The sequence below is a fragment of the Oncorhynchus clarkii genome, chromosome 15, assembly GCF_045791955.1.
Source record: "Oncorhynchus clarkii lewisi isolate Uvic-CL-2024 chromosome 15, UVic_Ocla_1.0, whole genome shotgun sequence".
Lineage (NCBI taxonomy): Eukaryota > Metazoa > Chordata > Actinopteri > Salmoniformes > Salmonidae > Oncorhynchus > Oncorhynchus clarkii.
Window position 1 is genome coordinate 28452642 of NC_092161.1, and position 15268 is coordinate 28467909.

The window sequence follows — 15268 nt, forward strand, 5'->3', positions numbered from 1 at the left end:
CACATTATTCAAGATTTAGTTGAGGTTTAGTGGATGATTTGTCCCAAATACAAAGCTTTTAGTTTGTTATATTTTTTATGTAACTTATTCCTTGCCACCCATTCTGAAACTAACTGCAGATCTTTAAGTGTTTCAGTCATTTCCGTCGCTGTAGTAGCTGACGTGTATAGTGTTGAGTCTTCTGCATACATAGACACACTGGTTTTACTCAAAAAGTAAGGGGCCTAGACAGCTGCCCCAGGGAATTCGTGATTCTACCTGGATTATGTGGAGATGCTTCCATTAAAGAAGACCCTTTGTGTTCTGATGGACAGGTAACTCTTTATCCACAATATAGCAGGGGGTGTAAAGCCATAACACATACGTTTTTCCATCAGCAGACTATTATCGATAAAGTCTAACAAAACAGCCCACACAATCTTTTTATCATACATTTCTCTCAGTCAATCATCAGTCATTTGTGTAAGTGCTGTGCTTATCGAGTGTCCTTCCCTAAAAGCGTGCTGAAAGTATGTTGTCAATTTGTTTACTTTAAATTAGCATTGTATCTGGTCAAACACAATTTTTACCAAAAGTTTACGAAGGGTTGGTAACAGGATGATTGGATGGCTATTTGAGACAGGAAAGGGGGCTTTACTATTCTTAGGTAGCGGAATGACTTGCTTCCCTCTGGGCCTGAGGGCAAACAATTTCTAGTAGGATTAAATTGAAGATATGGCAAATAGGAGTGGCAATATCATCCACTATTATCCTCAGTAATTTTCCATCCAAGTTGTCAGACCCCGGTGGCTTGTCATTGTTGATAGACAACAATCATTTTTACCTCTTCCACTCTCACTTTATGGAATTCAAAATTAAAATGCTTGTCTTTCATAATTTTGTCAGATATACTTGGATGTGTAGTGTCAGAGTTTGTTGCTGGCATGTAATGCCTAAGTTTGCTATTCCTGCAAGTGAAAAAATAATTGAAGTAGTTTGCAATATCAGTTGGTTTTGTGATGAATGAGCCATCTGATTCAATGAACGATGGAGCTGAGTTTTCCTTTTTGCCCAACATGTAATTTAAAGTGCTCCAAAGATTTTTACTGTCATTCTTTATATTGTTTATTTTAGTTTCTTATTTTTATTTAGTTTGGTCACATGATTACTCAATTTGCAGTACGACTGCCAATCGGTTGCACTGCCAGACTTATTTGCCATACCCTTTGCCTCCTCTCTCTAAACCATACCATTTTTAAATTCCTCATCAATCCAAGGGGATTTAACCGTTTTTTGAGTCATTAACTAAATAAAATAGAAAAGATATTGGTTCCATTCTGGAGTGAGTGTGCATATGAAGTGGCTATGTTGAGCACAAAAGTGATCATTTGAAACAGGTCCTATACGCAAGATTTAGAATTATTTGTCAAGTTTAGTTGTGAATGATACAAACCTTAGAATATCTTAGAAATCAAAACATATATGACCTACATGATGCGACTATAGGCTATTGATGACTTGAGAAAGTAGCAAAAAAAAGCTTGCGCTCTGTTCCTTGCCTCAGGCTACACACGCTGTTCTTATCTCAGTTTAATATTGTCTTTACTAATATGTAAAATTAGTTGAGATTTAGGGATGTTTGATATTCTGCCCAAACTCTGTATGCCATGGTCTCTCCATCCCTGTTCCTGCAGCTAGCCAGTACTCTGTATGCCATGGTCTCTCCAACCCTGTTCCTGCAGCTAGCCAGTACTCTGTATGCCATGGTCTCTCCAACCCTGTTCCTGCAGCTAGCCAGTACTCTGTATGCCATGGTCTCTCCAACCCTGTTCCTGCAGCTAGCCAGTACTCTGTATGCCATGGTCTCTCCAACCCTGTTCCTGCAGCTAGCCAGTGCTTCATTTGGAAAACCAAGTGAAATCCGTTCGGGAACATTGATAGCAACATGTTTCAGCAACAAAACATATTTCATTAAACTGTTGACCTCCCCTCTCTCTGCACGCTGGAGAAAGGAATGAAGGAGAGAGGGGAGATTGAAAGGCATGGTGGTGAGTTATTCTGTAGCTAAAGGTATTTTCTCAGCCTATTAATTATGACAATATAAAACATGCCCTATTAGGCTCTACTATACTTTTAAAATGAAGTGCTTTGTAACACCAAAACTAGTGGCAACTGAACTGCCACCAACTTCAAGGAGATGAAACCTTAACCTTCCTGTAGTATTGAAACACATAATCCTGAGATGTTTTGAAACATTACATGGTGTGTTGTAACACCACTTAATCAAGTGTTGTGTGTCAGGGGCTGGGAGCACTACCCCAAACAATTGAAAACACTATTATGGTGTTTCAAGTCCTGTCTAGTTGTAATGTCTGCTTCCAACTCACACACTCAAACACATAGATCCCCTGAACGCAGCTCACTCTCCAGATCCCAATCACCTGAACTCTGATCACCTGTTCACACATCTATATGTCATTATCACACACTATTTAGTTCAGTTCTCTGCAACCCAACATTGTGAGGTATTGTTTGTTTTGTGACACACTTCTATTTGGAGCTCTGTTTTTCCCCATAAGTTTTCTCTTGCCTCACTAACGACGCCTTTTGCCTATTCCCTGCCTGTACTTTAGCCTATCCGATTTCCTGTTATCAACCTATTGCCTGATCTCCCGGACGACGTTAGTAGCCTTTTCCCTGCCTATACTATTGCCTTTTTGGACCCCTGTGTATGACCTTCTGCCTGCCCCTGGATCCAGCTTCATGTTAACATTAGAAGCCTCCTCCCTAAGTTTGTTTTACTCACTGCCTTAGCACATTCCGCCAACCCCGATGTCCTTGTCGTGTCTGAATCCTGGCTTAGGAAGGCCACCAAAAAATCTGAAATTTCCATACCCAACTACAACATTTTCTGTCAAGATAGAACTGCCAAAGCGGGAGGAGTTGCAATCTACTGCAAAGATAGCTTGCAAAGTAATGTCATACTTTCCAGGTCTATGCCCAAACAGTTCGAGTTTCTAATTTTAAAAACTAATCTCTCCAGAAATAAGTCTCTCACTGTCTCCGCCTGTTACAGACCCCCCTCAGCTCCCAGCTGTGCCCTGGACACCATATGTGAATTGATTGCCCCCCCATCTATCTTCAGAGTTCGTTCTGTTAGGTGACCTAAACTGGGATATGCTTAACACCCCAGCAGTCCTACAATCTAAGCTAGATGCCCTCAATCTCACACAAATTATCAAGGAAACCACCAGGTACAACCCTAAATCCATAAACATGGGCACCCTCATAGATATTATCCTGACCTACTTGCCTTCCAAATACACCTCTGCATTTTTCAATCAGGATCTCAGCGATCACTGCCTCATTGCCTGCATCCGCTATGGGTCCGCGGTCAAACGACCACCCCTCATCACCGTCAAACGCTCCCTAAAACACTTCTGCGAGCAGGCCTTTCTAATCGACCTGGCCCGGGTATCCTGGAAGGATATTGACCTCATCCCGTCAGTAGAGGATGCCTGGTCGTTCTTTAAAAGTAATTTCCTCACTATCTTAAATAAGCATGCCCCTTTCAAAAAATGTAAAACTAAGAACAGATATAGGCCTTGGTTTACTCCAGACCTGACTGCCCTTGACCAGCACAAAAACATCCTGTGGCGGACTACAATAGCATCGAATAGTCCCTGCGATATGCAACTGTTCAGGGAAGTCAGGAACCAATATACACAGTCAGTCAGGAAAGCAAAGGCTAGCTTTTTCAAAAAGAAATTTGCATCCTGTAGCTCTAACTCCAAAAACTTTTGGGACACTAAAGTCCATGGAGAACAAGAGCACCTCCTCCCAGCTGCCCACTGCACTGAGGCTAGGTAACACAGTCACCACTGATAAAGTCATGATAATCAAACATTTAAATAGACATTTCTTTACGGCTGGCCATGCTTTCCTCCTGGCTACCCCGGCCAACAGCTCCGGACCCCCCCGCAGCTACTTGCCCAAGCCTCCCTTAGCAGATGTTCTGAAAGAGCTTCAAAACCTGGACCCATACAAATCAGCTGGGCTAGATAATCTGAACCCTCTCTTTCTAAAATTATCTGCCGCCATTGTTGCAACCCCTATTACTAGTCTGTTCAACCTCTCTTTCGTATCGTCCGAGATCCCTAAAGATTGGAAAGCTGCCGCGGTCATCCCCCTCTTCAAAGGGGGTGACACTCTAGACCCAAACTGTTACAGACCTATATCTATCCTGCCCTGCCTTTCTAAAGTTTATGAAAGCCATGTTAATAAACAGATCACTGACCATTTCAAAATCCCACCGTACCTTCTCTGCTGTGCAATCCGGTTTCCGAGCTGGTCATGGGTGCACTTCAGCCACTCTCAAGGTACTAAACAATATAACCGCCATTGATAAAAGACAGTACTGTGCAGCTGTATTCATCGACCTGGCCAAGGCTTTCGACTCTGTCAAACGCCGTATTCTTATCGGCAGACTCAATAGCTTTGGTTTCTCAAATGACTGATTCGCCTGGTTCACCAACTACTTCGCAGACTGAGTTCAGTGTGTCAAATCGGAGGGCCTGTTGTCCGGACCTCTGGCAGTCTATATGGGGGGTACCACAGGGTTCAATTCTCGGGCCGACTCTTTTCTCTCTATATATATATCAATGATGTCGCTCTTGCTGCGGGCAATTCCCTGATCCACCTCTACGCAGACGACACCATTCTGTATACATCTGGCCCTTCTTTGGACACTGTGTTAACTAACCTCCAAACGAGCTTCAATGCAATACAACACTCCTTCCGTGGCCTCCAACTGCTCTTAAACGCTAGTAAAACTAAATGCATGCTTTTCACCTGTTCGCTGCCCGCACCCGCCCGCCCGACTATCGCCACAGGAAAAAGTATTTTGGGTTGAAGAATCTCGGCGAAATGCCAGGGAGATGGATTCTAGAGGTAACAAATAAAAATGATCTGGCCAAACACTCCTTGCAACTCAGAAAACCTTGGGGGGGTTTAATCCCATGAGACATTTTGTGCCGTTTTCTTATGAAATAGATTTACATTTTATATCGTCTGATCTGTCCTCTCTTTAGGTTATCATGGAAGGTGACGTCAGAGGGTGTCTTAATACATGGTAGGAATAATTTGACCACAAACAGTGTGTGTGAACCTCAAAACCCTGCCTAACCGGCTGAAGAAAAAGCGACTAAGGCGTTCTATGCGACAGTGACTTGTAACACTCCTATCTGAGTCCGAGCCATCAACCTGGGTATGGGCGGCAGGAATGCGCCATGAGTCCTGAGACCGCGCATATGGAGAGAGATAACATTCAAACTTCTCTCATGCTCCTGGTGTACTGGTGGGAGAAATGGACCAGACAGAATGGTGGTAGCGGCTCAGGTGAGACTCGTGTACGTGGGAAAACAGATGACTTTATATTGAAATCGGGACATTATCAAGGGCTATCAAATGTAACAGGCAAGAGTTTCATATGTGCCGTTGGGAAGATGAATCGTAACACTATAAGGAAGCGCCGGGAAAAGGGGGGTGGTATTGAAAAGATTTGGCATGGGTCCTCAGATCCTCAAAAGGTTCTACAGCTGCACCATCGAGAGCATGGTTGCATCACTGCCTGGTATGGCAACTGCTTGGCATTCTGACTGCAAGGCACTACAGAGGGTAGTGCGTTCGGCCCAGTACATCACTGGGGCCAAGCTTCCTGCCATCCAGGACTTCTATACCAGGTGGTGTCAGAGGAAGGCCCTAAAAATTGTCAGCAACCCCAGCCACCCTAGTCATAGACTGTTCTCTCTGCTACCGCACGGCAAGCGGTACCTGAGGGCCAAGTCTAGGTACAAGAGGCTTCTAAAAAGCTTCTACTCCCAAGCCATAAGACTACTGAACATCTAATTAAATGGCTACCCAGACTATTTGCTTCCTCCCCCCCTTTTACGACACTGCTACTCTCTGTTACTATCTATGCATAGCCACTTTAATAACTCTACTTACATGTACATATTACCTCAATCTCCTTGATTGGCCGGTGCCCCCGCCCATTGGCTCTGTACCGGTATCCCCTGTATATAGTCTCGCTATTGTTATTTTACTTGTTACTTTTATTTCTTATTCTTATTTTTGAAACTGCATTTTTGGTTAGGGTAAGTAAGTAAGAATTTCACTGTAAGGTCTACAACTGTTGTATTTGGCACATGTGACAAATACAATTAGATTTGATTTGATTGAGGAAGTTCTACACACTGCGAACAATTTCATTACCATGCCACTCGCGACAGTAAAACACGGACAAAGGAGAGTTGTAATGAGAAGAGTTATTACCGGCAATAAAAGGTCCCGTTTATAAATGTACATTCTAACCGTGATGATGTGTGCTAGGTTGAGAAGCTTGAATTTGAGTGACAGACTCAAAGTAAAGCACTAAGGACGGTCATTCTAAATTTGGGTTGGATAATTTAGAAAATATTTTAGTTATGATTTGGATACAGCGAGAGAGAGTTGCTCTCAAACTGTGAGGGGTGGGTGCACTGATGACATGTATTGGGCCTAGAGAGGCTCTAGAAACCTTATCTTTAAGTGTCCTCCAACAGGGAGGTTATTAGAGAACTCACTGGAGGTTAGCTTGGGTCAATCGTTAAGTTTTTTAATTTTTTACCATGTCATCAGAATTTTTATGTTAAATCGCATCAATACGTATAGATTGCTGGATGATACGGTACAATTCATTGCATACAAGGCTCATAGTCTGTGTCTTGCGTTAACACCCTAGGATGAAAATGAAGGAGACAGGCATGGAGACCAGCATCACATGGGCATGGAACGTAACGGATGGACGGTTCTGTCCCCAGTCTTAGTCGCATCAAGGGTGGTGTGAAATTACTAAACACGTATTTTCTCTTTTCCCTGTTTAAGTCTATATGTTTTTAGGTTTCGTGGAACATGAGAGTGATCATTGTTCCAGAGGAGGGACTGATGTATATTGACTAATTGAGTTGAGAATGTTTTAGAATGTTTATAACTTTAGAATTCAAATCAAATCAAATGTATTTGTCACATACACATGGTTAGCAGATGTTAATGTGAGTGTAGCGAAATGCTTGTGCTTCTTGTTCCGACAATGCAGTAATAACCAACGAGTAATCTAACCTAACAATTCCAAAACTACTACCTTCTAATTGCATTAGGAGTAGTGACCATTGTGTTATGGGTTAGATGGAATGATATATGTCCAAATGTATCTGTAGCTGTAATGAATACGATGGGAGACAGAGAGCTGGTTTCAAGCGCAGGGCACATCAGGTGTTTATTTGTATAGGACCACACCTCACACTGATGGGGTGCAAAGAACTGAACTAAATAGAGTGTGTAAATGACATACAGGTGTGTGAACAGGTGATCCGAATTCAGGTAATTGGGATCTGGAGAGCGAGCTGCGTTCTGGGGATCTACGTGTTTGAGAGTGTGAACTGGAAGCAGACGTTACAGTTGCAGGAGGCGAGGTATACATGAGGCCTGCGTTTGAGACAGAATGTTTACATACAGTAAGGCTGTTAAGTGGGATGGAATGTGGCATGGGTCGAGATCTGTGGGGGCTCATAAATTAAGGTTGTGGTGAGTGATATCATTCCCAGAGACTATGTATATCGTTACAGGACATAGCTGTCTCCCTCTCCTACGAGCTAACTGTGCACAATATAAGGACTATTATGAAGTTAAATTGAACATACCCAGATCATGGTGAGAGTAGCAGAGATAGTGTTGGCATTTCAGACACTATTGTCAACCTTCAAGAAACCTGTGACTCAGAGTTTTGTTAGGTTGGATATTCTTCCAACACCATTCATCTCTTCCCCATTTACAATATCCAGCAAACACTTGACAGATTCCATGCAGTAGTTATTCTCCCGACAGTCGCTGTAGGGACAGTAATTAAAGGAGGCTAACGTAACAGCATGGAACTTAACTACGGAGTAAATGAGGGAGTTTGAGATATGCATCATTGGCAGTGTCAGTAGTAGCATTGTAGGGATATCGTTATATGAGGACTCATGCCACATGGCTTGGTAGCTGGTAGCTGGGAGACCGATGCGAGTACTGGAGGCTGTTATTCACATGTCACAAATTAGTGATCTGGCCATAAGAGGAGAGTCTATGTTGTCCTGTTGTCAGGAAATGACCCATTCGTTGCAGTGTGTATATTCCCGGGTGAACGCGGCACATGAAGAGCAGGAGATAACCGAGGGCACGGGCTGAATTCTGGAGATTGAGTGTACATGATTATACACCAGGCGGGGGTGTTGGGACAGAGTTGGTCTGGTCCACACACAGTACTCCTTACAGCACCTTCAGCGGTAAAGATAGTCTTGTCTCTCGCTGGTGGATTCACACTTCTCACGTGAAGTGAGGTCCAGCTGCATAATGGGTGAGCTTGAAGATGCCATGACAGAGGAAGTGGAGCTAAAGAGAGAGAAAGACTAGATTCCACTGTATACATACAGATGGGTTGGGTCTGGGAGCTACTTTAACCGCCATAGTTGGGTTGGGTTAGTTGCTTTATTGGTTAATGCATCATATAAAAGGCTAGATGTTGGGGTAATTGTACACCGGACAACATTCTGAAGGCATTGATGTGAAAGCATACAGTGCTGAGTTACCTCAAGAGGATGTTGCGTTGATTAGGGCTGCACACTTGCCTATCAGGTGACATGCCTATCAGGTGGCAATGGAGGAAGAAGATGGGGAACAAAGTGAAAATGACATGGCTTGGGAACACCTCTCGGAGCCTGTGGCCAGAAAGGTGAAGACTGGGTGAAAGCCTGGGTGAAAGCTTGAGGAGGTTCTCTTTGGCCTTCCTTTTTGTGGAATCTAGCAGAAAAGTATCCTGGAGGCATAGAGTCAGGCAAAGAGAGAGTGGGAAGTGTCATGTTATCCGACTCTGGGTGTCTTTGCATATATAATTATGCATAGCTTACCACCTTGTTAATAGTGTTATGTTTTGTGTTTCTTGTTACTTTTCAAGTCTTGTGCTATCAGGAGAAAGTTGAACTGGAAGAAGTCAACAGCTCCCGCGGACTCGTTATCAGGTCAGATGAAGTAAGGAAGAACAGGTATCACTATGGTTCTGTCTAGCAACAGAGATGCATTGGCTGTTTAGGTGTGTAGGAGGAGACTCAACATAGGAGAAAGGGTTAAATATCAGTGCTGGTGTGAATGTATTTTGTCTGATGCGGCTGTATCGACCCAATGGGCGAATAAACTTGGTTTAAGCTTTACTAATCATCAGTGTGTTTTACTATGTTCATTTAGAACATAACAACAGCGAGTATTGCAGGATACTGCATTTGCCTCTACATTAAAAGTTGGAAATGTGGGAATGGGTCATCAATGAACGTCATTTTCCCTGATGGTTTAGATATCCGTTCATCATGATCCATTGCACCTCGTAGCACAACAAGCTTCTTAATACTAATATAGAAGTATACTTTTCTTTCTTCAAAAATGCATACAACATTGTGCAAAATAATTATAGTCTAAAAATAAATAATTACCCACAATCCTCCAAAATCAGAGCAAGATGGGAAGTGTAAGGAGATTAAAACCAAATACTTCCAATGAATTAAGTCACTCAATTGTCTCTCTCTCTTTGGTTATTCTTACGAAAGATCCTTACATTTTGAGAAACATATTAAATTGGATGTATTCTTAAATGTTTTGGTAAAATGAAATTAACAAATCATTGAAACAACTTGCATTCATTTTTATTAAGTACATGTTGGTTGTTTCTTTTATCAATTTCAATTCACCCCAGAAATGTTTTTTTGCTGTGTGGTTGAGTGTGTAAAACTCAGATCAAATTACAATTAAATATACCATTTTACTGCCACAGAAGTCGGGAGTTTAATTCCTGCTTCCGCCTGTCCCACTTTCACTTATTCTCTGTCTCCTCCTGTTTCTAATTTGTATAAATAAAGCTATGACAAAATGTGTAATTTCACAAGAAAATATTCTCCATAGGCCCTTATCATCAATCAATATTTAGGCTATAAACTAATTGCATTTCTTAACAATTTGATTGTATGAGAGACACAGTCTGCAAAATAATATTTGTACTGAAAACCCCAAAAGGTGTTTTGCTTTCACAACACTTAAAAACACCAATATTCAGATTGAAGAACCAATTTGGGTGTTTCAGAGTACTTCTATGTTTTAAAACCCTTTCTGTGTATCGTAACATTTTTATTGGGTTTATATTCAAACACCCTCCAAACACAAGTTCTCAGGTTAGATGCACCCATTTTCATGGTTTCATTCAGTCTTTCTATTTTTACAGTGTAGGCTATTCAAATTCGAATACAAATTCACTATAATTGTAGGCTTAGCCGCCCTGCACAATTGATGAACCAACAGCATCGCCTAGGCCTATACGTTCTCTCCCAGACTCATGAACAGAACGTTTGGAACGTAGCATAAGGTAACTAGTCCATCCAGTATGCATAATAATACCGTCCACACTCAAAGGTGATTACTATAATTTGTTTACATTTTGGAGCATATACTAGACCAATGATGTACCAAAGACATCTTAAATCAGTTTTTTAAAACGTTTTTCTCCCATGCGTAGTGTGCGGCAGGCTATGTATAGTATAACGGCACAATCATTATTTTAATGTACGTTTTTTTATCCGGTTTCCGGGCTTGGGCTCAAAGGCCTATGCGTAAGCTCTAATATGTGTATGGGGGTTTTGAATGAATTATCACCTTAGAAAGCGCTGCCCATTTAGTTATGTTAGGCTTTGAAACAACATTTCAAGCTGTTGTTGAACTTCTTTCTTCAAATTGATCAATCACAGTGAGGTGAGTTTTAAAAGCATTTTATTGTTTTGATGATAAGTGTTTGATGTGCTTTTCGATTGGATTTCTATTGATGTCAGAGTGGTTTGAGAGACAATAGAGCCCTGAGTACCAGGCCATTAGGGTAGTTAGCGAGTTGGGTACTGCCAACGCATGTACGAGTAGGGCTGTTGCGGTGACCGTATTACCGCCACACTGGGGGTCACTAGTCATGAAGGCAGTCAAATTCTACCGTGACTGTTTAGTCACGGTAGTTAGGCTTCTCCAAGCTCTGATGCTGCTGATAGCCATTAGTAGCCTACCAAACTTGCTAACTGCCTGGTACTGAGCACTCTAATGTCCCTCTAATCACTCTGACATCAATGCAAATGTAATCGAAAATCTAATCAAACACTTCATGAGAGCCCATGAGCTCATGTTGCGCTACATTTCTATAGGCTATGCAATTGCACAAGAAAGTTTGATGGCCTCTATTAAAAAGAGGAGGATCCCATTAGCTTTCTATAGGCTAGGCCTACCATATTTATTTCTCAACTTCCTAATATTAAGCACATTGCTTATCTTTACAACAGGAGTATAGCCTTACCTGGCTGGCATGAAAACGAACCACGAGAAAAGCGTCCTCCATTCACTATTTAAATGCATAGATGACATGTATTATTTCCCGCTGCCCCTGTTTTGATACAGGTGCATGATAATGGTCCATTCTAAATCAAAACAAATTTCACACATATATTATTTAGTATATGTAAAGACAAGATTAAATCAGAATAGTCTGATGGGTGATAATATTAGCCTATCACTTGTGAATTATATATTATCACTTGTGAATGGGGTCCAGCATAAGGCAAGAAACTTTTTCAAATCACAGTCGCACACCTCATGTAGCCTAGCCAATGTAGCCTATATTTTGATAAGGTTTGTATCACAACTAAATTGGCCAAATAACTTCTTAAAATGAAGCACAATAATCCGCTTTACAAGGGGTTTACAGCCTAACTGGCATACAAAAGGAGCGTGTGAATTTCAAGTTTGGGGAAGATAATTTTCACTATAAAAATTCACCTTTTTAATAAAATCATTACTTGCATAATCACATTTGCGGTAACTTTTGATAATGGTGTTTTTCCGCTAATGGAACATTCTTGCTTATAACCTACTGCCATGTGTGCATTGCTGCGCTTATAATGTGAAGAAATAGCCTAATAGTTTGTCAACATTTAAAGCTAAACGTTTTGATCTGTTGTGTCAGCCACATTGCTTAAAAACGTTTTTTTGGGGGGATGCTAGTAGTTGTATTAATTTGGGATCTATCGCATCCTACAACTGTCCCAGACTATGTTTGGAATATTTATTTCTCGCACAGAATAGGTCAACTTTTGTACTATGGAGGATGGTAGATTGACATGCTTTTGCTGTTCGTTACTCATCTTTTTGGCAGATGAAAAGTGAATGTGGACATTTCTTCCAATATCTTCAATATGCACCTCGGAATTGGATAAGGACGCACGCAGTTGCATCCCCGATATGTCGGTCTTCACTTGTAGCCTGTGAGAAAGACCCAATCACGTTATGGAGTTATGTGAGTGAGAGGTGCTTCGGGCATGGATATTTTTAGTGTGCATTATGGCCCCACAAAGGGGATGCCACCGTGAAATTCGAGGCATTATCAAGTGCTTGTCAAATTGTGAATGAGAGGCTGATACAGCCTGCGCAAAAAAAGAAAGCAGCACTCATGCCTTTCAAGCAACTTGGAGTCGCATCATGCAGCCTTACAATGTATTAAAACTCAAAACATATAGCCCAACGTTTGTAAAACAACTAAAGTTACATTTATTTTTGAACCGCTCAACACAGAATAGCCGCATGTGCGCACTCCCTCAAATCGTTTGGAGAAAATATCCATTCAATTTTATTCAGCTTTGTTCAATTGTATTCTTCCTAATATAACATAAATCCATGGAATTCTAAGTTATTTCATGACCGCAACAGCCCTAGTCCAGAGTGCAAAAAAGGAGATTACCGTAACTCAATGGTCAGGTGGGATTTTTCTGTGGTCATGACTCATGACTGCATGTGTGGCGGTAATACGGTCACCGCAACAGCCCTAAATGCAACACATAAGGTTCATAATACATTTATAAACCATGGCAGCTGGATTCTCACCTCCAGAGCACAGATCCCGAAGGAGAAGATGTCAATAGCATAGTCATCCTCAGCCACTAGACATAAGAGAACAGTTGGAATCAATATGTAAGATAGTGACTGTCAAGTCAGAGCATGTTGAGAAATTCCATAGATGCGGTAAAGAGGTCAATGGAACGCAGACCATGGGGGATAGAAGGACGCTGTATTAGCTATTAGCGCACATTCAACAAATCTGATCGAAGGAAGTGGATATTCGTCAAATCCATCATGATTGATGTATTGTAACAGGTCCACAATGGGGTTACTAAAGTCCGATTTGGATATATTGGGCTGTTTTCGCTGCATAACATTTAGAAGTTGTTTGCTAAATGCTAACTCCCGTTCGTATTAGCTGTTAGCATTGCTAGCATACAGAAATCAGTGGTGGTAGTCAATGTCTTTATATACCTGTAATGCAGTTGATTGATGACGATTACATGAACATGTATTGGGGTTGACATCCATATAGGCATTATACACAGATTTTCACCTCAACATAGTGTGAAGTAGCCTAAATGTAGGCTTAACTATATACAATAGCTTAAATGTAGGCTTATTTTGCTGGGGGGCAATGAGGAGATTTGGGATCTTTCCCCAACGCGTTTCCATGGCATTTCTATTGTTTTGGAGTTCCAATGACCTCTTTTCCCGCATCTATAGTGAAACTGGCAACCCATAAACGCAAGAAAGGCCCATACTCATTCAAGCGTCTAGGATCAGTTTAGCCTCTTAGATCATAATGAATAAGATTACATGAATAAAAAGGACCTGATCCTAGAACAGCACCCCTACTCTGAGATGCTTTATGAATACGGGCCTAGACATACTAGATATAGAAATAGAGGAAGTCTCAGTAAAACACTCACAGCCATATTCAGGAGAGAAGAAGTGCAGGTTCCTCTGTTCGTCTCGGTTGGGGCGGACTTTACCATGAACACTGGCCTCTGGAAACACTAGGAGGGCAAGATAGACAGATAATTTTTTTTAACCCAGGCACCAGACCACACAGAATATTGTGACATTCACTGAGAATAAGATATATGGTTATATGGTTCTTACCATTCACAAACAGCCGGTGCCATACTGTGGATAGAAAAGAGCAGAGTATCCAGTATTAACTTCAGTGGCATAGAACGACAACAACAATGACAATATACCTTCGGGTAATTGTATTACACACAAGTTTGCTAGTATGCAATGCTCACTGTTATTACTACCATTTATTCAGATAAAGCTGTCAAGTCACAACTGAGTTGTTCCTAAAGGTCATGCTACGACAGAGTTAGGTATATGTTAGGGTTAGGTTAAGGTTAGGGTTAGGTATATGTTAGGGTTAGGTTAGGTAGAAAGTCTTTACTGTGTCAGACCTGAGCCAATCTTGATGAGGCCATTGTGTTGGATAAAGATGGTGTCACAGGTCAGGTTGCCATGGATAATGGGCGGTTCACAGGAGTGCAGGTAACTGGTGGTAAATAACATGGCAATCAAGTGACTGGATACTTTGGGTCTCCAATTTCAACTCTTGACCCCGGAAAACTACTGGACCATGATTAGTAGAATCCCGGGACCATCCATATGTTAAAAAATTATGCACGCATGACTGTAAGTCACTTTGGCTAAAGGTGTCTGCTAAACGGCATATATTATTATTATTATTATTATTATATTAATCAGATGTGTTACTGCTGGACTGGAACAAAAGCCTGCACACCCATTAGCTCTCCACGACATGAGATCCCCAGTCCTAGAGTAATAGTTTACACTGCCACTGAAAATAATAGTGGGGACGAGAATGTTATTGGTCTTACCTGAGTGCAGAGAGAATTTGGGTACACCATCGCTTCCAAGCCTGGAATACATAAGAGTGAACTGCAGACACTTAAAAAGTGGGATATGATTGAAGTTTGCGACGGATAGAAAACGACTTAAGTATAATCCCCTAACATCTGACCAGGGACGGGTTCAGTACAAGGTAGCAAAACATTTTGGAATGTACAAAGAAAATGTGTGTTTTTAGTGGAAATATAGTGTTCATGCAGTACCTCCCTGTTTTAACTGTTTCAAAACGTGTAACTCACTGACTCATGTCACAGTCAAAAGTTTCCCAAATAGGAGAAAGACACTGACCTTGACGTTCATGGTCTTATGGTTTTTCTTGGTTTTCTTGAGAAACTGCTTGAGGCTGCCTGAGGACATGTACTCTGTGATAAAGATGACCTGTCCAGCAGATAGCAGAAAG

General features: G+C 41.5%; 1 protein-coding gene across 1 annotated transcript in view; it reads right to left on the reverse strand.

Moving 5' to 3' along the window:
- The window catches only part of LOC139367148 (nuclear receptor-binding protein 2-like), a 55481-nt gene that overhangs the window by 8886 nt on the left and 31327 nt on the right, over nucleotides 1–15268 (reverse strand). The window contains exons 4-9 of the mRNA XM_071105253.1: nucleotides 15157–15246; nucleotides 14838–14878; nucleotides 14397–14491; nucleotides 14089–14112; nucleotides 13896–13982; nucleotides 13009–13064 (exon numbers count right to left, since the gene is read on the reverse strand). Coding sequence (XP_070961354.1) covers nucleotides 13009–13064; nucleotides 13896–13982; nucleotides 14089–14112; nucleotides 14397–14491; nucleotides 14838–14878; nucleotides 15157–15246 — 393 coding nt within the window. The remainder of the gene's footprint in view (nucleotides 1–13008; nucleotides 13065–13895; nucleotides 13983–14088; nucleotides 14113–14396; nucleotides 14492–14837; nucleotides 14879–15156; nucleotides 15247–15268) is intronic.